This window comes from Ixodes scapularis, unplaced genomic scaffold, assembly GCF_016920785.2.
Source record: "Ixodes scapularis isolate PalLabHiFi unplaced genomic scaffold, ASM1692078v2 PGA_scaffold11__112_contigs__length_91849675, whole genome shotgun sequence".
NCBI lineage: Eukaryota > Metazoa > Arthropoda > Arachnida > Ixodida > Ixodidae > Ixodes > Ixodes scapularis.
Window position 1 is genome coordinate 31,242,232 of NW_024609837.1, and position 22,690 is coordinate 31,264,921.

General features: G+C 46.3%; 1 protein-coding gene across 1 annotated transcript in view; it reads right to left on the reverse strand.

Moving 5' to 3' along the window:
- LOC8033236 (centrosomal protein of 120 kDa) overlaps positions 1–21,953 on the reverse strand; it is a 32,999-nt gene extending 11,046 nt beyond the window's left edge. The window contains exons 1-9 of the mRNA XM_042288958.1: positions 21,825–21,953; positions 20,575–20,670; positions 18,857–19,127; positions 15,215–15,380; positions 12,144–12,293; positions 11,502–11,613; positions 9,146–9,216; positions 3,124–3,199; positions 2,096–2,239 (exon numbers count right to left, since the gene is read on the reverse strand). Of these exons, the coding sequence (XP_042144892.1) occupies positions 2,096–2,239; positions 3,124–3,199; positions 9,146–9,216; positions 11,502–11,613; positions 12,144–12,293; positions 15,215–15,380; positions 18,857–19,127; positions 20,575–20,670; positions 21,825–21,932 (1,194 nt within the window). The 5' untranslated portion in view covers positions 21,933–21,953. The remainder of the gene's footprint in view (positions 1–2,095; positions 2,240–3,123; positions 3,200–9,145; positions 9,217–11,501; positions 11,614–12,143; positions 12,294–15,214; positions 15,381–18,856; positions 19,128–20,574; positions 20,671–21,824) is intronic.
- Positions 21,954–22,690: the final 737 nt, after the last annotated feature.

A 22,690-nucleotide genomic window follows, 5' to 3' on the forward strand; every position in this document is an offset into this window, starting at 1 on the left:
ATTCCATTTTTTTTAAGGGGGGGGGGGGGGGGGGAGGAGGGGGGGAGAGAGAGAGAGAGAGAGGGGGTGGGGGTGGGGAACCACTGGCACATAAAATTCTGGGTTTATCGGATAAATCCGAATTGACCGACGTTTTACCGGCGGGTGTTTTTCCGAGTTCTTCGGATTTATCCGAAAACACGCAACTCTACTGGTAATATTCATGCGCCCCTGCTTCACGATTTTGTCTTCGGCGTCCTTGTCGGCTAAAGCCAGGGTTTCGGCCGAGGAGCGATAATAAGATGCTTAGGACTCGCCATGCCACGCATTTCTTAAGCCGTCAGTAGATACAGGGCATTAATCCTACGCCTGAAACCATTAAAGAAACAGTAACACCCCCCAAAAATGATTTTTTTTTTTGTTAGACGATTTAATATGTATGTTGTTAGAAGACTCCCCAATCAATATTTTGCTGCAGAGCCACCTCCATCTTTAATAAATACGAAAAACTGAACTGCTCAAAACAAAACCGAAACATGAGCATGGAGGCTCATGGCCAAAAGTTGCGTGGCTACACCCAGAGCCTTTTATGCTGGGAGAGTTCGGCGGGTGGGAGGGGCTTACGGCCCGCTAGGTCTAGCGGACTCAGCGGGCGTCGCTTCCGCCATGATGTGCCTCTTGGCGAGTGGATCCCCATTGACATGCGATGTATACGCGTGTAGGTTTTGCCGTTTGCGCTTTTGTTGGCGTAAGGAGAAAGTCGAAAAATTGAGCATTTTGTTATGTTAATCATACGTTAATCATAAACTTACCTCGCACAATCGAGAACTCGGCTTCCAGTCAGCCCTTCTTGGTTTCCCAGATCTTGTGCCTTGCGCGGTTTTCTTTTCCTTGCGGGAACCGGTACATCCTGAACCCCCTTTTCGCGTTGTTCGAGCACCCAACGGCACTGCAGCCCCCCATTTCTTTTTCATCTGACGTCTGGCAGAGCGCAGAACGATCATTTTCATCGTCGTCTCTTGCTCCATGGACTCTAGCGAGCTGACTGCCGGCTCGAGTCAGTAGGGCAAACAGGTTTTATCAGCCGCCACCAGCCTTACACCAACAAGGGTGAAGCTTGCAATTTAAGGTTATAATTATAATGCAATTAAATGCAAAGGTGCAATCAAGCTAGACGGCAAGGCACATCATGGCGGATGCGCACAGTTGCCAGACTGTTTGATCAGTGCTGCCAGACTGGCGGCTGGATCAAAGAACCGCCGAACTCTCCCAGTATAAAAGGCTCTGGCTACACCCAACCGCTTTTTTTTTCCTCTGCTTTTTTGGCGTGCGAAGCAGACAACAACGACAACGAATTTGCAACACCATTTGTTGTGCGATTGTTTTGCACTTCTATCCTTTCCGCTCTATGTTCTGCGCTTGAAGTTCGAGTGAAGTTCGAGCGACGAACGTAAAAGCCACTGAAGAGGATTACACTTTTTCTCAATTAACGTGTATTACATTGGCCAGAAAGCTCAGGAAGGTAAGGTCTTTCTTGGAATCTTTTAAACAATTTTTCTTTTTCTGAAAGGAAGGGAGGGTGGCGTGTCCCAAAGCAACACCCAGTTCAAATGTGCCCACGAGAATTCATTCCTGTCGGTCGTCGACGCAAAGATGCAGCCAATGGGAATCCAAAAAAATGAAGGGTGCACTAAAACTGGGTGCCCCTTCGATGTTTCTAGAAGTGACTCATTTAATGGCTTTCGATGACACCCAGCAAGCTTACAACAAACGGTTCTTCTATTCATAAGCTATAGTCATGTGATCACATGACCACAAGAGGTGTCACATCATCCATTATAGTTAGGTAATCACGTTAACTGATCACGTTACATACCAATTATAAAAGATGTTGCATCATGTCACAACTGTGTTGTGGTGTCGCAAAACACTGTCACGTGACCTGCTGATGATGTTGCGAGACCACTGTCCCCTAAATACAGCTAATCTCACATTAAATCTAACGAGAAACTAACCGTGTTTTGTTTTTGTTACAACTTTAGGCGATGCCGTAGCCCAAGAAACCAACCCGTAAAAGCATTCTGCTTAAAAAAAAAAAAGAATTATTATTGCATACCCGGCTCCTGAAGAGGATCTCCTGCTGCTCTTTCCACAGCTCGAGTTCCGTCATGATCTTGAAAATTTCCCTTTCGTAGGCCGCGGTACCTTCTGCACCCGGCGTTGCGGGAACCTGGGGAAGCCTGGTTCTGTCGCCCTGCAGCTGCCCGAAAAGATGACAGCCACGACAGTCAACACTTGTCCCCGAGCATTTTTATTCTTTCTTTGATTCTTGTATTTTCCCCAAACCGCTCTTTGTTCTTTATGTTACATGGCTGGCACCTAACACGAGCGCCGGCCAAGAGTAGGTCTGTGCTACTCCCGCGGGTCACATCACGTTATTGAACGTGGAGCAACGCCAGCGACGTGCTAAATAAGCGAGTTCTGGGCTTTCGGCATTTCTGTCAAGTTTGTGCACCTTCATTTTTTCCTTTGCTGCACGTTCACGAGGAAGCCCCAGCGCGGCACGACTCATTCGTCTTCTCCGTTCCAGTGCGCCTCGTTCCGGGAGTTACGGTGGTGGAGTCGTCGCGGGGCCAGAACTGAAGCTAGAGCACCAACCGAAGACCTCCAGTCTCGAATGCCGACGCATAAAGTAATTCTCTGCCCGGCTGAAAACCGATCTCCTTTCTTCTAGCTCTAATCCAGCCAGTTCACGAGCCAGTCCTAACCAGAAAGGAGGATGGATTTCCTTTTTTCTGGCGGCACGTCCACCTTTAACGGCATGGTTTTATAAAAAAAGAAATCCCAGACGTGATATGAGGCTAGACTGTCCCTAATAAAGTATGGTATGACCTACGTTACAAGACATACATCCTACACTACCGCGCACCCAAAAAAAAGGAATTGCCAATTTATAACGGCATTTTTGACTGGACGACTGAGTGAAAGCATGTTGACATAGTTACTGACAGGGCTGACAGGACAAGAACGTTGGGGCAGCACCACTGAAGGACCTCCTTACCGTTCTGTTTCTGTCAATACTATGGCACACTTCATTGGCAAAACGAACTGGCCAGTGGCAAGGCACATCGCAGAACTGCTTACCGGAGTTGCGGGAGGCACAACCGTCACGCCGAGGTCGTCGAGACAAATGACGGCTTCGAGCTCTCCGACAAGCGACCTGTGTGAATGACACCTCGTTAGCCATTTTGTTAGTCATGCCCTACTAGCAATTATATCGGTTAATATATGACACCTTCCCAATGCCCTACCGCAGGCACGTAGCCAGGATTTTGTTTCGGGGGGGAACCGCCCATGACAAAAAGCTGTAGGGGGGGAGGGGGGAGAGGAAGGCCAAGCAAAGTGAAAGATTTCGAAGGAGGGGGGGGGGGGGCAGGCCCCAAGGCCCCCACCCCCAGCTATGTGCCTGTCTTAACCGTTTATCTGACAAGGATCCATTAAAGCCACCTTCTCAATGAAATCGCTAACACCACCGACATAGTTTTGTTTACAGGATCCCGGGTTCAATCCTCGCACTCAGCTTTCTTTCCATTTGCACGAGCGTCGTACTGGCATGTGTTTGTGTAGTCGCTATCGCATGACGTCGAAGACCCTGGGTTGGCGGTCGTAATGCATGGGACGAATTTCCTCTCTAAAGAAGAGGCAACAGATGCTCCTCGAGGCTGACTAACTTCCTGTCATCTGAACGACTGCGCAGAGCATTTGACTCGACCTCAACTCTCGCTGATGTGTTTTCTCAATCCTCCGCTTAATGTGTTCACCTGGTCTAAGACAAAAAAATAAATAAATGTGGATACACACTACATGGACAAAGTTCTCGGGGACCAACCCACACCCGTGCAACTCTCCCCCACCGATACAGGGACCCGAAGCCTGGACCGTGGCGCAATGAGTGCACATTTCGTCTTAACTTTGTGGGAGCAGGTTTAGTAGACGAGGCGGACGGGCAAGAAAAACAAAGGATGGCAAAGCCCCCAGGACTGAGGGAACACTAAAAACTGAACTTTTGGGCCAAACAAGCTACTTGCCCCCTGCTTGTCTACACTAGTGTGTGGGTTCCCAAATCGGGTTCCCAGGAACACAGGAGTTCTCCAGAGTACCCGCACGGGTTCCCCAAACTCCCGAATTTCCTCTATCATCCCTGCCTCTAAGTAAGCTGTTTCCCAAGTTTAAGTACTATTTTAGCAGATAAGAGCCACCCACTAAGCGTACCTATGAGCCAAACGCTTGCTAGTAACGTGAACTACTGTTTACAAAGCCTGTAGCATCCTGCCCTCCTCCATTGCATCAATGTAAAGAGCGGGACTGATTCCTCAGCTATCAATCAAGGCTGGTGACAGTTCTTCGAAATGGGGAGGGGAAAGTCTTCTGCCCCTTCAACCCTGCCATCCCTGTTCCGACGCTACTGAATGAAAAGTTTGAGAAACCCCGTGGATGACTGATCGGTAAACGCTCCATTGACAGTGCTGACTTCCTTGCACAAGACACAAGGCGGGTCATCTGCATCCGCTGTCACACTGAAGCCCCTCAGCGGGAACACTCGTCAAGACCGCAAACTCGATGGAAACCGACAGAAGTGGTCGACAATGATGAAGGGAAGATGGGCCAATAGGTGCTCGACGCATGATGTGCCACAGCTTGAAGTTTGTGCACACTGTGCCCTTTTAGTATGTGTCTTTGCCCTTCCTTGAGCAGGAAGGACAAGGAATGTGTCCAAAAAGTAGCAGACTTGATTAGGCCCGCTTCAGACGGGGCACTTTTTCCCAGCGTCGACGTCGCAACACCACTGCGCTTACACAAAGCGGTATAACACAAGAGGTATAACATCATCATCGTTAAAATTGTAATTTTCTTGCACTATTGAAACACACAGTTCTACATTAAAAATGTGTTTTTATATCATTAAATAGTGTTGAGAATACTAACAACCATAATGTCTTTGAAACCCTTTAGTTAAAAAATTGTCTATTTCAAACTAAAACTACCATAAAATATGAGGGTAGATTGAAAAGTTTCCGGAATGAAAGATAAAACAATATATATCGGATTGAAGCTATACTTTATTTTTCGATATAATCCCCCTGAAGCTTGACACACGTGATCCGTTTCTCCAGCCTTTCGATTTCCTCACAGAAGTGATTTTCTTCACAATCCCCAAAATAACTGTTCACAGTTTCCATCACCTCTTCATTCGACAGGAATCCCTTTCCAGCCAGGGAGGTTTTGAGCTTCGGGAATAGGGGCAACTCCAAGGAAGCCAAATCTGGTGAATACGGTGGATGCGGAACGATTCTGAACTTTAGTTCTGTCAGCTTTCGCTGAGCGACTGCACTTAAACAAACTGGTGCATTGTCGTGGTGAAACAACACTCGTTTCTTGACCATTCCGGGGCGTTTTTCTTCAATTACTTGTTTCAGCTTGTCCACAATTGTTATGCAGTATGGACCAGTAACAGTTTCCCTTTTCAAGATAATCAATGAGCAAAATTCTTTCGCCGCCCCCAAGAACTTCTTTGAAGCTGATTCACCAGGCCCAGTCTATTGCATCGATAGACTTTTTGTTCTTGGTGGCTAAGGGTAGACCCAGGTCTCATCCACAGTTACTAATCATTGCTTGAAATCCGTTGGATTTACCTGAAACACTCACAAACTGTCAGCTGCCGTTCAGGCTTGAATTTATTCTTTGCTCCAAACTGAGCGAATGCGGCACCCATCTTGTACAAAGTTTCTTTAATCCCAATTTATTGTGTAAAATATGAACAACTCATTCAGAAGAGATGCCCACTGCTTTCTCAATTTCACGCACTTTTACGTGGCGGTCTTCCAAAACCAGGTCATGAATTTCATCCATAATTTCTGGTGTGGTAGCTGTTTTTGGACGTCCAGGCTCATCACTTGTGTCCATACGACCACGCTTCAATTCGGAAACCCAAAAACTCGAGGTGGAAAACAGAGGCGATGAGTTCCCAAAAGCAGCATTTAACCTGGACTTGACTTCCGTCACAGTTGTTCCCTCCAAATAAAAAAAAATGTTGGCCGCTCGTATCTCGTTTTTATCCGTCATTGAAAATGTTCATGGTTGCTTGACTCGAATGCCTGTCAAAGCCGGACTTTTTGAGATATCAACGCGACATTTGTTGCCATTTCATACGGAAGGGTTGCCGACCTAGCGACATAAATATATTTTGGAAAAACAAAGTCCTGTTGTGGCGATTCCGGAATCCTTTCAATCTAACCTCGTACCGCAGGAGTGCCCACTTCATTCAAGTGCCCACTAGTATTAACATTTCCCAAACTTGGGAATTCTGCAAATTAAATGTTAAGCGCCCAATTTGACTGGACAAGCGCCAGTCTAGATCAACCCAGTTTTCACTGGAAGGAGGGTGAGCGCTTCTCCGGTATTTTACAGCAAGTTAAATGCCCTGTCCAGTTACCATCATCACCACCTAAGGGAGGGGGGGCCTTACATGAAAATATTGCGTCCCCAATTGGTTGCTGCCGCTTGAAACGTCTCAGAGTTGGTGGATTTGCTCACCCATTTTGAGCCAAACAAGATTTTAGGCCCGCTTCAGAAAGGGCAACTTTCCCAGTGATATTGGTGTTGCTGGCGAGTTGTTCTTTGACTTTCCCTGGTGCAACACGAATTGCAAGGATTGCGTCCGGCTCAAGACGGACGATCAACTCGGACAACTCTGAGACGTCGGAAGCGGCAGCAGCCAATCAGGGAAGCTATATTTTCACGTGACACCCTGTGCCGGTGATGATGACAACTAAAGACTTGGTTCTGGTTTGAAATCAACCGTTTTTGGGAATAAACCGTTTCAGAAAGACGCGTTAGGCCCGCTTCAGACGGGGCAACTTTTCCAGCAATTTTGAGGTTGCTGGCGGGTTGTTCCCTAGCTTTCCCTAGATTAACGCGAATTGCTGAGATCGGGTCCGGCTCGAACAAGCGAGCAACTCGGAGCAATTCGAAGACGGTTGAAGCGGCTGCAGCCAATCAAAGACGCAATATTTTCACGTGACACCCCTGTGGTGGTGATGATGACAGCTAAAGACTTAGTTCTGGTTTGAAATGGATCATTTTCGGAAATAAACAGTTTCAGAAAAATTAGTTAGTATTCTCAACGCCGTTCAAAGATATAAGAACGCGTTTTTAGCGCGTAGCTGGGCGTCTAAATAGTGAAAGAAAAATCACATTTAATGATGATGATGGCAAGTCGGAGCAATTCGGTTGCTGCGTGTGAATGCGGGCGGCCCGTGTTGCTGGTGTTGCGACGTCAAGTTGCTGGGTGAAATTGCTCTGTCTGAAGCGGGCCTTAGTACTCTCAACGCCATTTAAAGGTATAAAAACCATGTTTATAGCGTGTACCTGCGTGTCTAAATAGCGCAAGAAAAATCAAATTTAATGATGATGATGGCAAATCGTAGCAACTGGTTGCTGCGTGTGAACGCGGGTGGCCCTTGTTGCTGGTGTTGCGACGTCGAGTTGCTGCGAAAAATTGCCCCGTCTGAAGCGGGCCTTAGCAATTTGTGTTGCAACACGAGGATCTATTCTAGGGAATTATAGGGAACAACATGCCAGCAACACCTATCGTATTTACTCGCACAATGAACGCACTCGCGTAATAAACGCACCCCCAAGTCGGCTCTCAAAATTTCGACTTTTTTTTCACTCGCGTAATAAACGCACCCCCAACTCGGGTGTCAACATTTTGACCCCTCCCCCCACGCTCGTGAAATGAACGCACTTTTTTTATCCTGGTGCAGCGAGGTCCCGAACGCATGGGCAGCGTGGGCGATCAAAACGCCTTGCAAAAGACGTTAAAAAAATTTGAAAAGATCCAACGGAAGAAAGTAAAAAAAAACAAAAAAACATGGAAAGAAGCTTTTTTTTTTTTTTTTTTGCACAGCGCAGTTTGGACTTTGGGTTCGCGCGCCGCCGCCGCAAGCGAGGCAAGAAAGAGAAGCGGAGAAGCGCTCTAAAGGCCAGTTCAGACACTTGCGTTTGAGTGCGTTTGATTGCGTTGCGTCGAGTGCGGAAAGCTAGTCACCGGCACATCTGTGCTTCGTATGAAGCGTGGAATCCAATTCAAGGAATCATCTTGGCACGCGATATAAGCAGCAGGGATGTCCTGGTTTCTCGCTGCCGCAACGCAGTCGAACGCGGTCAAACGCAACTGTCTGAACCAGGCTTAAGCCAACGAAACAGCTTGCGAAAGGCGGCAAAAGGAAAAAAAAAAAAAGCCAGGGAACTAAGAGAAAACGAAAACAAAGAGGGTCTTTTTTCTTGTCTTTTTTCTTTTTTTGCACAGCGCAGCTTGGTTACGGAGGGTCGCGCGCCGCGCACAAGGAGGTAAGAAAGAGGAGAGGAGAGCCCTCGCCTAAGCAAACAAAACAGCTTGCGAAAGGCGGCAAAAAAAAAAAAATAATAAATAAACACTTAAGAAACTAAGAAAAAAAAAAAACAGGAGTTTTTTTGTTTTTTTCCACAGCTTAGTTTGGTTACGGGGTCGGGCGCCGCGCGCAGAGAGATAAGAGGTTACTTCGATTTTTCAGGAAAAAGTTCCGTTCATTATGCGAGTAAATACGGACGCAAAAATTTTACTTCGCGTAATGAACGCCCCCTCCCCTAACTTTGCATCGATTTTTCGGAAAAAAAAGTGCGTTCATTCTGCGAGTAAATACGGTAAATTGCTGTGAAAATTGGCTCCTTTGAAGCGGGCCTTAGGAAAGAACATGAAATTGAAATGCATATAGTAAAAGTCCTCGCTCTGTCTTTTGTTTACTAATCATTCTTTACTATTCAAGTTAATTTAACCAACACGTTGGTTCCCTTGGTAGATATCAGATGCATTATGCTTTCTCAACAGGTGCCCAAAGGTTTGTGTAGGTTCAAATTTTATAACCTTGTGAGTGAATAAATAGTGTCTTCTGTGTCCACATCCGCATACTAATGCATTTTAGACTTTGCTCTGTTATTATGGACGACTCGAATTATGAACAATTCTTGTGGGGAATATGGCGGCGTCCATGTTAGTGAGCCAAGGCAGCATTTTCACCGGCACCTGTACTCACTTATTGGTAAAAGGCGAAAGAGGGAAACTGACCTCCTTGTGTCCAGCAAAGAGGCCTTGCTGGTCCTTACTCTTCGACTGCCCAACTTGCGGCTCCCGTCCTGCTGCTCGAAAAGAACGCAGGAAGTTTACTTTTGTTTGAAATGTGCCCTTCAAATTACCATTTCCACGAGAAAAAGCTGCCCTAAAAAGAGTGATTGTCCTAGCAGGCACCGAAAAAAAAATAGAGCCAGCTAAGCATGCGTAGTAATCTGTAGACCACTAAATTTGTATGTCCGATTTTTTAGAGCGGAGCTGTTAAGGGCTAGTTTCCCCAGGATTGTGTCCGTCCTCAGATGGCCCAATGACACAGAACTCTAGACAGCTACCGCCACCTATAAGCGACGGCAATAACCAGACACCTGGCTTGCGGGTTGTCGCCGTCGCTCATGGATGGTAACAACCTTTTGAGCCTTTCCACTCTGGCTTGCCGACCTGCAGCCGGCCATTACTTCATTCCCACCATAGTACAGCTTCGCTGGTCTTCCTTCTTCACCAAAGTGGAAAGGCTGAAAGTTTTTTTGTTTTTTTTACAGCCTGAATATATTAATATGCTCTCATGTGCCTCATTTGCCTAGATACTAAGAAGCAAGTTGGTATGTGGAATGTGTCGATTCTGCTCAATCTGCTCAATCTGCTTGGAATCCGTGGCGCACTGTGTAGCTTTTCTTAATCTTTCCATGAAATGAAATCATGTGACACAGTCTCTCGCTTTTCTTTTGAATCTTTCCGTGACGCCAAGTCACGTGATATGGTCATACGACAACATAATGCAGCTACCCACGCGCTTTCCACTCTTCGCACAGCAAATCAGCAAGCAAAGCAAAGCAAAAAACAAAAAAAAAAAAACGTTCTAGCCCATCTCTTTAGTATACCCCAAGACAGACTAAATGCACAGCATTTATAGGTTTACGTGATGTCACAACGTCACCTGAAAACATGATGTCACGCAACATTTTTCACGGTACCACGTCCACCGCCGTTGATATTGCCATGGATATTTACAGTCTAAGCTCGTTATAACAGACCTTGATTTTGACCAAGATTTCGGTCTGTTGTAAGAGGAGTACAGTGAAACCCGTTTAGAACGAACCCACGTACGGCGAATTATTGCCGATACCGAACTCGCGGAACATTTAAATAAAAATGCATGTAAAAAGTATGTTTTATAACGAACGACATATTGGCTATATCGAACTTTTTCCCCTCGGGGAGGGTTCCAAAAACGCGTAAACGATTGTTTTCTAGCATGTCCCTTCCTCCGAAAAATAAGTAGGAAAGAAAGAAAATTCCAGAAGCTCAAGTTGCAAACAAGTTGCAAGCGATTCAGAAGGGGACAAAGCTAAAAAAATACACTCGCACGCATGCACAGGAAAAAAAAAAAACCAAAAAATTTTCATCTCAAAGCTTACAAAGAGAAGCGATTCAGAAGTGGAGATAAGCTAAAAAACACAGCATGCATGCAAAAAAAAAATATATATATATACTTGCAAGGCGGAAGTGAAGAGATGAGAAAGAAAGAGAAGCTCTTGCCTTACAACGAACTCATCTTGGAAGTTTGTAGTGAAATGTTCTTTGCTATATCGAACTACTTGCTATATCGAACAGATCGTAGCATTTCCTGCTGTTTGTTATAAACGGGTTTGACTGTATGTTGTATGCAGATATGAAGTGGAGTCAATGGATGTGGAAGAAAACCAACCAAACTTCACAAATCGGTATGTTATATCCAAATGTCTGTTGTAATGATTGTGAGGGTAAAAGCGCTAAAAACAACAGACGAGTAAAAGAAACGAACAACACAGAGGGCTACTTGCAACTGAAGTTTATTCTCAGAAAACACAGATATATATACACCGTGAAATCGCGACATGTCCTACAGAAATGCGACATCATCCAATCAGTGTTCGCTTGTCCGCTATCTACTTTATGAAAGATTTTAAAAAATGCCACCTCAGAGCCAAACAGGGCTATAGATGGAGCGCTGACACACGTTCCTTCAACGCACTCAGAAATAAAAATTTTTCATATCTGACTTTTTAAAATCTTTCATAAAGTAGATAGCAGACAATCGAACACTGATTGGGTGATGTCGCATTTCCGTAGTACATGTCGCGATTTCACGGTGTATATATATGTATCTTTTCTGAGAATAAACTTCAGTTGCAAGTAGCGCTCTGTGTTGTTCGTTTCTTTTACTCGTCCGTTGTTTTTAGCATTTACCCTCACAAACATGGATAACCAACTAGCCCAAGTGCATACCCTTCTACTGTTGTAATGAGCTTAGACTGTATTTGAGCTCAGAAGAGCCATTTTTGGCCTTTGTTTCCCAATTCCAACTACGGCTCACCACAAAGGTAGAAGTCGGACAACTAAGAACAGGGCTCAGGCTGAAGTCGGCCGTCCCAAGCAGACGCTCCGTGTGTCCATCGATGCTAACGACGTCGACCGAAAGCGGAACCCTGAAAAACGAGACAGAGTTTAACCCCTCAACCATTTTGGACGACCCTAACTCGTCAACGGGGATTCGTCCCCAAACCATCCAGGACGAGTATAGCTTGTCTGCTGTCCCCAGTTCACGCACTCAACCGTTTTGGACGGACCAAGCTCGCTCATGACTTAGTTTGCTACTCTGCCAACAGATAGCAGCACTGAATTTTTTTACATTTTGCTTTTATTCTGTTTGTGGCTAGAAACTTGATTTCGAAGGCAACAAATGTAATTTTAAAGACAACAATTAAGCGGTTGAAGGCCTGAAATTCCACAAATTTTAAAATGGTTAACGGGTTAAATAAATGCTAAGGGATACAGGCATCGACAGAGTAAATTTTCCACTAACCACGCCTTTTACAACTACCGACGATAGAAAAACGAGACAAGTGAACCATAGTAGAGTTTAGCAAAGTTGACAATGTGACGAAAACTGTTGTGGGCACCACAGGCAAACCACTTGCAAAGTCGGCCGAAACAACGAAATAAAAAGGCCCCTCACTCCGTGAAGGCAGCTTCGACCATGTCCGAGTTGGCGGCGAAGTGATACGATGCGTAGCCGCCGCCGACGGTGGCGCTTGTGCCAGGCCGCACGACGGTCGGCGGACGGGACCGGAACGGCACCGTGGTGCCCAGGAAGGGATAGTGGTACCTGCAAACAAGTATTAGATGCGCAAGAGCAGGCGGGTACACGTTATGACGAACACACCTCCGTAACATGTACAGTCGGCTCTCATTAATTCAAACTCCAGGAAGCAACAGACTTTAGTTTGACATATCAGAAGTCTGAATGATCAAAAATTTATGTAAATATGATCTGATGCAAAGTAGCGATTTGCTATAGGAGTAGCTACACATACAAAGCAGATTTCTAACACTTTCCTCCACACAGGCCTATTTACAAGCAGGCACAAACATAAAACATTGGTGAACTTTGAAGCAAAAAGTGGTCTTGGCCGAATATTTTCTAATTGAATATTGAATAGTTTCTCCAAGCCTTTTACTATTGTTGCAATAGGCTTAAACGAAAATTCAGCTAACTCGTGAAGGTTGCTCTCAACCTTTCAGTTATCCACTTCTAAGCTCAGTTAGTTTTACTATGACTACCGTAAAGTTCCGAAAAAACACTTGCCCCCAAGAGATCGCCCATCCCGTTTTCCTGGCTAAATATCTGTAACATAACAGTTCTGAAAGATCGCCAACCCCCGATTCCTGTCAGACGTCACGTGCTGTCTGACAGGAATCGCATCAACCGCGCAAACTGCTGCACCGGTACGTCTGACGAACGAGTTGGTGCATCGTGTCGCACAGCTTTGGAACTTCGCATACCATCCTTCGCGGCAACACGCACTACAACAATGCAGAGGTACACGTCTAGAGCCTGACACAACGATCACTGACAAGGTGAGAGCACCGGGTCGTCTTTTTCAAATGCCCAGCCTCCGGCACACGCTCGTTGCCTCTTGCAGTGCTATGGTCGAGCACGCACGTTTTGAGGCTGGCGAGGCGCCAAATTGCCGTCGAGGGTAGGAAGCTTGCAATGGAGGCGGGATAACCGGAACTCCTCCTGGCCTTTCTCGTGCGGTCGGCGACTAGAGTGCTTTGCGCAAACGCAAATGTGTGGTAGAGCCAGGTCACAACTACTCGTGCCTGGAACGTGTCTTTAACTATTGCGTTTATCACATCTTAGAAAGCGGTCCCTCGTTTTCCGTCCTCAAATGTGGTGCCTCAACTTCCGTCCTCATATGTGATCCCTCCCTTCCTGTCCTCAAATATGGTCCCTCAATTTCCATCCTCAAATGCGGTCCCTCCCTTCCTGTCTCCAAATGTGGTCCCTCAATTTCAGTCCTCATTTGTGATCCCTCCATTTCTGTCCTCAAATGTGGCCCCTCAATTTCCATCCTCAAATATGGTCCCTCGATTTCCGCCCACAAATGTGGTCCCTAGATTTCCGTCCTCAGATGTGGTCCCTCGATTTCCGCCCGGCAACGTCATAGAAGCAGTGATGTGGCAGACGCCCCGTTCTGTCGCGGATCGCTCTCCAGCACAACAGCCCGCGGTAGCTCCGGCAGCCGGGAGTTGGGACGCCGCGATGACGGCAATGCTCGCGTTCACTCGTGCTTTTTGTCAGAACTTTTACGACCGACCGCCGGGATGGCGACGTCCAACAACGCGACAGCCCAGCTTTTGCGACGCCGGTTGTTGCCGCTTCGGGACCACTTTCAATGCACGGGCGGTATGGGACGCTGAATGTCCTGGTCGAGGACATATGTTTCAGGTGTCATGGTCACGAAGCAAGCATGAAGTGAACGAGATTTCGCCAGAGACCATTTTCTTCGTTAGCTACTGTTTATTAAAACATCTCCTAGTAGGCATGTCCAAATAGAGTATCCTGAGCTCAAAGCGAATTCGAAACGAATGGCGTTTTTGGACGAATGTTTTCTGGTCGATTGTCGAATAGTTTCTCCAAGCCTCTCACCACCATGCACCATGCTTGAACGATTTTTTAGAGCTATCCCAATTGAAGGAATTTATCAATATGCTTGCTATATGGAAATATTCTTCCTTCTACTTCAAATTTCACACAAAAAAAAAAAAGAAGATGAGCACAAATAATGAATGCAGGCTGTCAAGACATCACTGCCTAACATATTTTTGGATAATTGTGGCGGGTTAGACCCGTTGAGTGCATTTTTTGCTGAGCCCCTGTGCAGTGCAGGGAAGCAATACCTCCGCAGGTATTGCTTCTTCGCAAACAGGTGGTCGGCAAGAAGCGCACTCAATGGGGCTAAACTGCTGCGATCAACACTTCGAAAAGTATGAATATCGCAGTTCACCTCAAAAAGAATTACATGGCGCATTATTCGAAACAACTATTTCAAACTTCCAATATTCGCACAATACTATATCCTAGATAACACGGACATAGAGCTCGATTTTCCAAGCCACCCACCAAAGTGCACGAATTGGACGAAAGTGCCAAGTTGGCGTTCTTTTGGACCTCACATTTTTGCCGATTGGACACGAGTCCCGCAACCAAACTGACGGCACCACTCGATTCCAATCTGAGCTCCATGCTAACCCCTGGTAGGCAACTCGGCAAATCAAGCACTATGGCCTTGCTCTCTAGATGTTGGTTGGGAGCCCAGCTTATGTGAACTCTTGTTGACGACCCTCACCACCTCTGAGCAGCCCCAACCGACTTTTCGTGAACATTTATTTACCCCGCGGTACACAGCGGGCAAGAGTCGATTTAGTTATTATGTGGGCACTAAATGTTCGCCCCTTCCAAAAACAAAGAGCTTAATCGAGCGGTAGCCAAATTTTATGCACAGTCGTGAACGGTACGAGTGGAAACACCGGAGTGCGTGGCCTTCAATGCGTGCCACGTCACATTGAAGTCAATAAAACTACGGAGTGGAGGGGGGGGAAGGGGGGCCCGTGAGGGTGTGAACATTAGAGTGAGCGCACACTCTCGCAGCCCCCTCTCCCTGCTCATACTCTTCATGCCCATACTGATCACGATAGTATGTACGAGAAACAGTACGGGAACGGAAAATGCCTCTCTCTCACCTGACGTAGCACTGCGTCGAGCTCCCTTTGGCTGCGCGGAGTAGCAGGCTCCTGATGTCGAGCGAGAGCACGTAGTGATGGAAACTGTGGGGCTCCCTGTCGTTTGTCAAGTCGATGACCTCCGCCCTCCTTGCACCGTCGTCGCCGAACGGGAACTGGCTCGGAGCTGGAGAAAGACAAGACAAGGTCGTTTTGTCTTCTCGTTCCAATCGAGAGGAGAGTCCAAGTCGGTTGCAGGTTATCAAGAGCAGGACAAACCCCTCCCACAAAGCTCTCGGCTCGCCCCGACTGGTGGCTTTCTCCTCTCGCCTCCTTTCCTGCATTTGCTCTGCTAAAGCGAAATAGGGGAGGGCTTTGCGGGAACAGCCCATTTGCTTTTCTCGACCCCCACCAAACTATTGGCGACTCCAGCGAAATCAACGCTGCATAGCGGAAATGCCGAGAAGCTCAGGAAAGGTCATTTCGACACTGTCGTCTGCCATCGCTGCTTGGTTCCCGTAGGCAGCATAGAAACAAACATCGCTTCTAGACATTATTTTTATGCTTCTGCCGTGTCATTTCTACGCACTGACTAGAAGAAGGTTTCTACCGTCGAAAAATCGCTTTGCTTTCATATGTAGTCAAACCGACTTATAACGAATGCAATAGTTGCCCGAAAAGTGGTCGTTCTATCAGTAGTTTGTTATATCTGGACTTACCCTTAAAACATGTTAAAAATAAGGATAATGAAGCGGGTATTGGTAGTTTCACTCTGCCAGCTTTTTATTTAAAGAAACTGTTAGCGCGATTCTACCGCACCCCCAATTCTAACGTGCAGGCAGATTTAGCTTTCAGAAAAAAGTAAAATGCTGCTGATTCTACTGCACAAGTAACATAATGAAGATTGACCATATACCTCATTGAACAGATTTTATGAAACGCACGCCAACACAAAAATAAACGCCGTGCACTAGTCCGACGATAGTTCTTCGCTGTCCACAGAGGTAATTAATACTTGCTTTGGTCTAAAGTGTTTTAAGTGCTGTCGCCTCTGGCAGGGTCGTTTTTCAAACAACACTTTGCGAGCTAGTCGGGTGGCTAGGATTACAAGGCCATGCAGTGTTGCTCCGTTGTTAATTTTTTCCGCCAGCGTGATGCACTTTTGTTTAAATAAAGCCTCCTAGTGGATCTTTCTTTTTTTTCCCCTATCTTAAAACGAAAGACACAAGTCCGTAGACGCGAGAGAATGCGCATGATATGGATACCAAAATGTCGAACGTAAACAAACGGTCATGATGGCGATGGGGCTAGCCACCTTATACCGAGCATTGAGTTCTTGAGTTTCGGTTTCGATTGTAACGCGCATCTAGTTTTGGGCACCGATCTTGGCGAAAAAAAGTGTGTTAGAATGGTGCAAACACGGCAGTGATCGGTACTTGCTTTCGCACCGTAGTGCGCTCGAATGCCTTCCCGAGGTTGTCCAGGTGGCACACGTATTCCTCTGGAAGTACTCTTGCGAAAACAAGGTCCTTGAGGGTCGTGATGTACACCGGAGCGAATGTCGCGACGTATGCCCACTTTTGCGCCAATCTCAATCGCTTTCCGTTTCTTGGGCACGCAGCCCTCACTTTCGGACATTGTGCCGATTGAGACGTCCTGAAAACAAAAAGAAACTGCCGCTGCGGCTGTTTCCAGTTGCCACCTTTGGTGAACAACGTTGCGCCCATTTGCATGTCTCTTCCAATGGGAACTTGAGTGTTAACTCTTCGTAAACAAATATCTTAATATGACGTTACTCCTTCGCATAACAGTCAGCAAAGAGTGGGGCATAAGTGCTACTCAGGGGCATCAGAGTTAGCTATGTGACGACATAGAATAGAGAGTTTGCAGACATAGAACGAACAAACGCAGCACGACATGAGAGTTGACTTTTTCCTTCCCCTCCACTTCTACTTCCCGCACACGCACAATCGGCAAACTACGCGTCGCGAGAGGCGTTTTTGGTTTTGTAGTTCTGTTTCCTTCCCGGGGAAGTATGCCGCGCAGTTGTGAAAATGACCTTGAGCGTCTCCCGCAGTGCCGCGCCCAAAATGTAGCTCTTTTGATTTTTTTTTTTTCACGCAACAGTTTTTGAGTATTGTTAACAGTATGATGCTTTGAAGAACGGTCATTTCATCTGGACAAATTTTAATGGGTAGGGCCTTGAATTCGTATATTTTCTGAAAGCTGGTTGTTATAACTGATAAGTCGTAATATGTGGGATCGTTATGAGTGGGTCTGACTATAGCACCGTCTTTACACTCCAGTGCAAGAAATATATGGCGGTCCGCGAGCTGACCGACACAAATACGACCTCCTTTCGTCTGCCATTCTGCCTGACCAGCGTGCCCCCTATAGTTTGCTGGAGTTGCAAATAGACATAGTTACGCGAACACCCAATAAATATGCGAGAAAAAAAACTGTGGCCAGCAAGTTAATTAGTGTCATCAACAACTCAATTTGGGAAAGCACTTAATTTCCAAAATTACTACGGGACGACACATTCACACAATCAAATTTTCGCAACACTTTTTTGTCTTTTTAAATTGCTAAAACTTGTTTACGCAAATGCATTATTCTGTAATACCCACAATGCCCGGAACACGTCTCTGACGGGTGTTGGCATCCCGTGTCGCCCACACATCGAAAACGGTCCCGAAGTGGCAACAAACAACGTCGCAGATGCCGGAGTGTCGTGCCGTTGGGCATCGCAATCATCAAACTAGCATGCAGGTCCCATCCTAAGTGTTTCTAAGAAGAAACTCCCCGGCAATTCAAACTTTGCATCATTCAAACAAAGTTTTGGTCCCCCTTTGGTTCAAACTAACAAGATTCCACCGTACGACGCCGTCAGGCGAAAATCGAGGGACCACTTTCTTCGGCGCAGTAAACACGCCGGTCATAGCGCGCGTTACGGGCGCCATTAGTAGTAAACAATATGTAGGATTCCACTCCCATTTGCAGTTTTATTACCGTGAGGCGAAACTGGAGTCGATCACGGTAGAGTTTAACCTCATAAAAAAAGGTCTAGTTACAGCAGACGTTCTACTATGACGTACTGATTTTTGTTAAGTTCGCTTGGTCTTCCTATCTGTGCCACTGAGCCAACTTTGCTTTCTACAGATTCTGTTGCAACATACTTTCGGATATAATGGACTGTATAAGGAAGTTTGTAAGTAGTTCACCATTTTATCGTAGCAGACTCTTCAAGAGCGGTCATTATTTCGGACGTTACGCGGCTTTTCGGTGGCGGTGGCATCCCTTTTGGCAATGGCTGTAGTAGCCCTCGGTGCCTTGTGGGCCTTGTATAACCCAAAGTACACAGTGATGACAATCATCGGTACAGCTCAATAAAAAATCACTACCTTTTAAAGTTTAGAAGTTTCAATAAACCTCTTCTTTTATAATATCCCTTCTCATTTCGTCAATCTCTCTCGTGGGAACAGACTCCAGTTATAATTCACCTCAAAGTCAGTAGCAAGAGTATACGCATTCTGTATGCTCCTTTTACAAGACCAAAATCTTCATCACAATCAAGGCCTGTCACAGTGAGTTCATACCGTATGTGCATTGTGTCAAGGGCACTGCCCAGGTCGATCCCATCCCCCCAAAAAAAGACCTCACCGCTTCCGGATCCAGACGCTCCACCGAGCGGAGCGGACGGCGGCAGGTTCTGCTGCCTGTCCAACTTCTGCGGGGGTGAGAACTCCACGTTCCTGCGCCGCTGCGGTGGCGAAGTCGAGTGCGCCGTTCGCGTGGGGCTTGGCGCGGGTCGGTCGCGGCTCCGCGCCCTCGGCGGCGTGCGTTCGTTGTCGTTCGCCAGGGAAGTCGGAACGTCGGGCGGTCCGGACGCGGTGGCTCGTTCCGGAAGCTCACTCCGGGGTTCTGAGTGCACCTGAGCAGCCGTGCCGAACGTAGAACGAAGTCAACCTCCTGTGTGTCTCAAGGACATTGTAACTAGGGCTCCCCGTTTTTGGGGTCTTTTTTGTTCACATTCTAAATTGATGTAATTATTATAGGATGGCAGGAGAAGACCTTCCACCGTAAAACTGGTCGGGAAAATCGGCACCGGCACATAAAAGGTTGGAACTTTCAGTGAGCAAGTGAGGCTTTCTTTTGTCTGCTAGCTGCATCCATCGGGAAATGTGCCACAAGTAACTCGGTCGTCTGCAAACGTGCCCAACCTTGACTTCGGCAAGATTTTTGCTCCGATTTTTTACGCGGAAAGAGATATATGCCTCGAAATTCAACACGGTTAAACTGACTTGCTCAGTGCACATTCGGTGAAAGTTAGAGCTTTCTACGTGCAGGTGCCGACTTTTCTGGGTCCTTTTACGGCAGAAGGTTCACTTGTGCCACCTTATATAATATAATTATTATTACTTAATCATTATTACATTATAATTATCTAACCTGGAAAGAAAAGCAAACACTTGCTAGTAATAAATATCAAACAATATTGCCCTTGACGGTTTCGGTCTTCTGGGGCGATCATAGTTTCAAAAAGGGAATGTTTCGGGACCTGGCAGGTTCTTCTTCGGTCCAGTGAAAACAATATTCTCACAGATCAAATCAGATCAAATAATATTCTCACAGACCAAACATGGCAAGCAAATTGTGAAACTTAAAATGTTTAACAAGGCAAACTTCAACCCACAAGCCAAAGCAGAAGGTATTGAGCATCCTGCATCAGAAATAGATGGGCAGCTGCCTCGAAGTGGCGCATTATTACCACTTTTATACATGTACGCAGTAACTTGTAGGTTCGGGAATGTCCCGAACCAGATAACACAATGACAGCCCAAAATGGGCTGGAACTTTCCAGAAACACATTGATTGAGAAAAGAAAAGAAATACCTAAAAAAAATCAAATAAATATATATTTCAAAGAAAGTGAAAACCCTCGATTTTAGAAATTTTGTTTATTTGTGATATGCATATCTATATCATTGTTGTGTTGCACTTGTTATTTTTTTTTTATGTCCTAATATCTTTAACTTGTGTTGTGCTGTCAATTCTGACAAAGTCTGTATGGGAGGCAGGAATGTTTCAAGCCGCGTCGAGTAGCTTTTTGTCCCGTCTCCCTTTCCATGAATTGGAGTAAATAAAATTGAATTGAATTGAATTGAACCAGGCCAAACGGCGTCTGAACCCCGACCCTCTAGGCAGCAGCTGTGTGCGTTGCACTCTATCGTGCATGCGGCAACATTAGGCCGCACGCACAACATTAGTTTCTTACAACGTAATATGTAACAAGATAATTATAAACAAGTGGGTAGCACCGTCATGAAGTTGTCTCTCGTCTGTACTGGAATAATAAGCAGAACATTAGCTTGGCTTACGGGTTCCTCGCGGATCTCGACGTGCACACCGACGATGGGCCGGTACTCGGGCTGAACGCTTCCCAGCCACTCCGCGTCAGCAGGCACCGGACGAAGCTGCAGTAACACGCAAGACGGTAAGCCATTCCACTAGTAGAGGCGCACAATCACAAACCACTCGTGCCCAGTTGGCGAAAGCCTGAAATTAGCATACCATATTTTCCAGCCTGTAACTCGTTTACACAAAAGAGTGAATGTCTACGTCGCACTTATTGGCATGGTCCGTACAGTCTTCAGAGCGACAGAGAAGCGGCCATCGGCGAACGCTCTACAGTTCCTCCTTCATCGTAAACGTCAATACGGACTAAACATTGGATGCTGAAGGTTCATACTGATAAAAATGTTGCCTGTAAGAATTGCATATAAAACACACCGACAGAAATGTGGTGCGATTTACATGCTGAAAATTACGGTAATAGAGCCCCTACCAATGTATTGAGACTTTACACCAATCGACCCCAAACTCCTCCGCCTGTTTCAAAATGTTCTCTGTTATGAAGCCAACGAAGCCAGCTGGCGATTACCGTTAGGTTTGGCAGCTGAACCCACGCGGCCATATCAACCGGAGCCATTAATAGAACAGCGGCGTAACACGGGGAGCACAAATAAGAGTGACGGCACTCGACAACACCAACACCAACCTGCATTGGTCACGCGACATGCAATCACGTAATTACAGCCCCACCTAGACCAGCATGGTGTAGTAGTAGGGGTCACCCCGAACCGACAAAGGCTAGTTCGTGCATCTACGTTCGAGCGCAATCCCCTGCGCTGCAATGAGAAAACAATGAGGAAACACGTCAGTACATTGGCCTCGTCCGTCGGGTACTACTGGTCTACGTACGGCTAGACCGAAGCTTTTGCAGCATTCACGAGCTTCAATCTACGCACCACCCATGAGAAATAGCCAGCACTGTCGGAATTATATCGAGCGCAAGTTTGATGCGTAAAATATATGCATGTCGAAGGATTTCAGGGCTGCAGCGAATGTGTTTTCTTGTGGACGGATGGATAATAATGGCTGTACCCTTTATAACATGAGAGGGGGGGGAATTATAAGTTCTGCCACCTAGCCTGAAAACAACTAAAAACAACAACAAAACAACTAAGAACATCACAAAGCGGTGATGAGTGGTAGCCAACGCAGTCGACCCCCCCTCGAGCGCAAATGCGTGAATCAGCCTTGAAGCTGTGCTGAGACAGTCACTCACCTGGAAGAGGCCCTCAATCGAGACGGAGAACTGGGGTGACTCGGTCGTGAAGTCACCCAGCGGCACCTCAGTCTCGCCAACAACGGCGTTCCTGCTGCACAGCGCCATCTGTCGGCCGGTAGGCGAAGCAAGCGTCTCCGTTACTCTGGGCCTTTGGAGCGCAGGTTTTGAACCTGTCTAGTGACCTGCCACTTGTAAATACGTTTTGAGTACATCAGTTTAGTTTTGTCGACGTGGGAAAGTGCTCCTGCACTCTGGTCAATGCTTTAAGTTCATAAGTGGGCCTTAAAGAAGTCAAAAATGCAGAAAAAAGTCAAACTACGTAAGCTAAGCTGCATCCCAAAGCTTCTCTTTTTCTCCCTAAACTCCCAACATAAAGTTAACCACAACTTCAAGTAATAACCACCCATTCCTTTTCCCAACAAAGTGGAAATCTATTTAAAGGTCAACTTTAGTCAAAAAGTAAACCGAAATAAATGACTAGCATCCTTTTCGTGGCACGAAACATGATTCCAGCCGAAATATTCAGTCAAAGTGAAGCCGCGCACTACACAAAAAACGATTTTAAAGATGCGAACAGCTGCTCTTTAGCGGGCAACAAGCGGGTTAGCATTAACCGTAGTCAAGGGACACTGGCGCAGCACCACATTCACCTCGCGTCATGACTGTACGGCTGATGATCAGTGGTGCCGTCCCTCTAGCAGATATGTAGTTTCGGTTTTGTCGTAGACGCCTGAAACCAAACTTGGAGCCGTGACATTTATAGCACTACACACAATACCGGGGAAAAAAGTTATACCTTATAATTCAGGACCTCTGCTTTAGCTGAAAACAGTCTGAATCCCAAATTCAAAAATATTGATCAA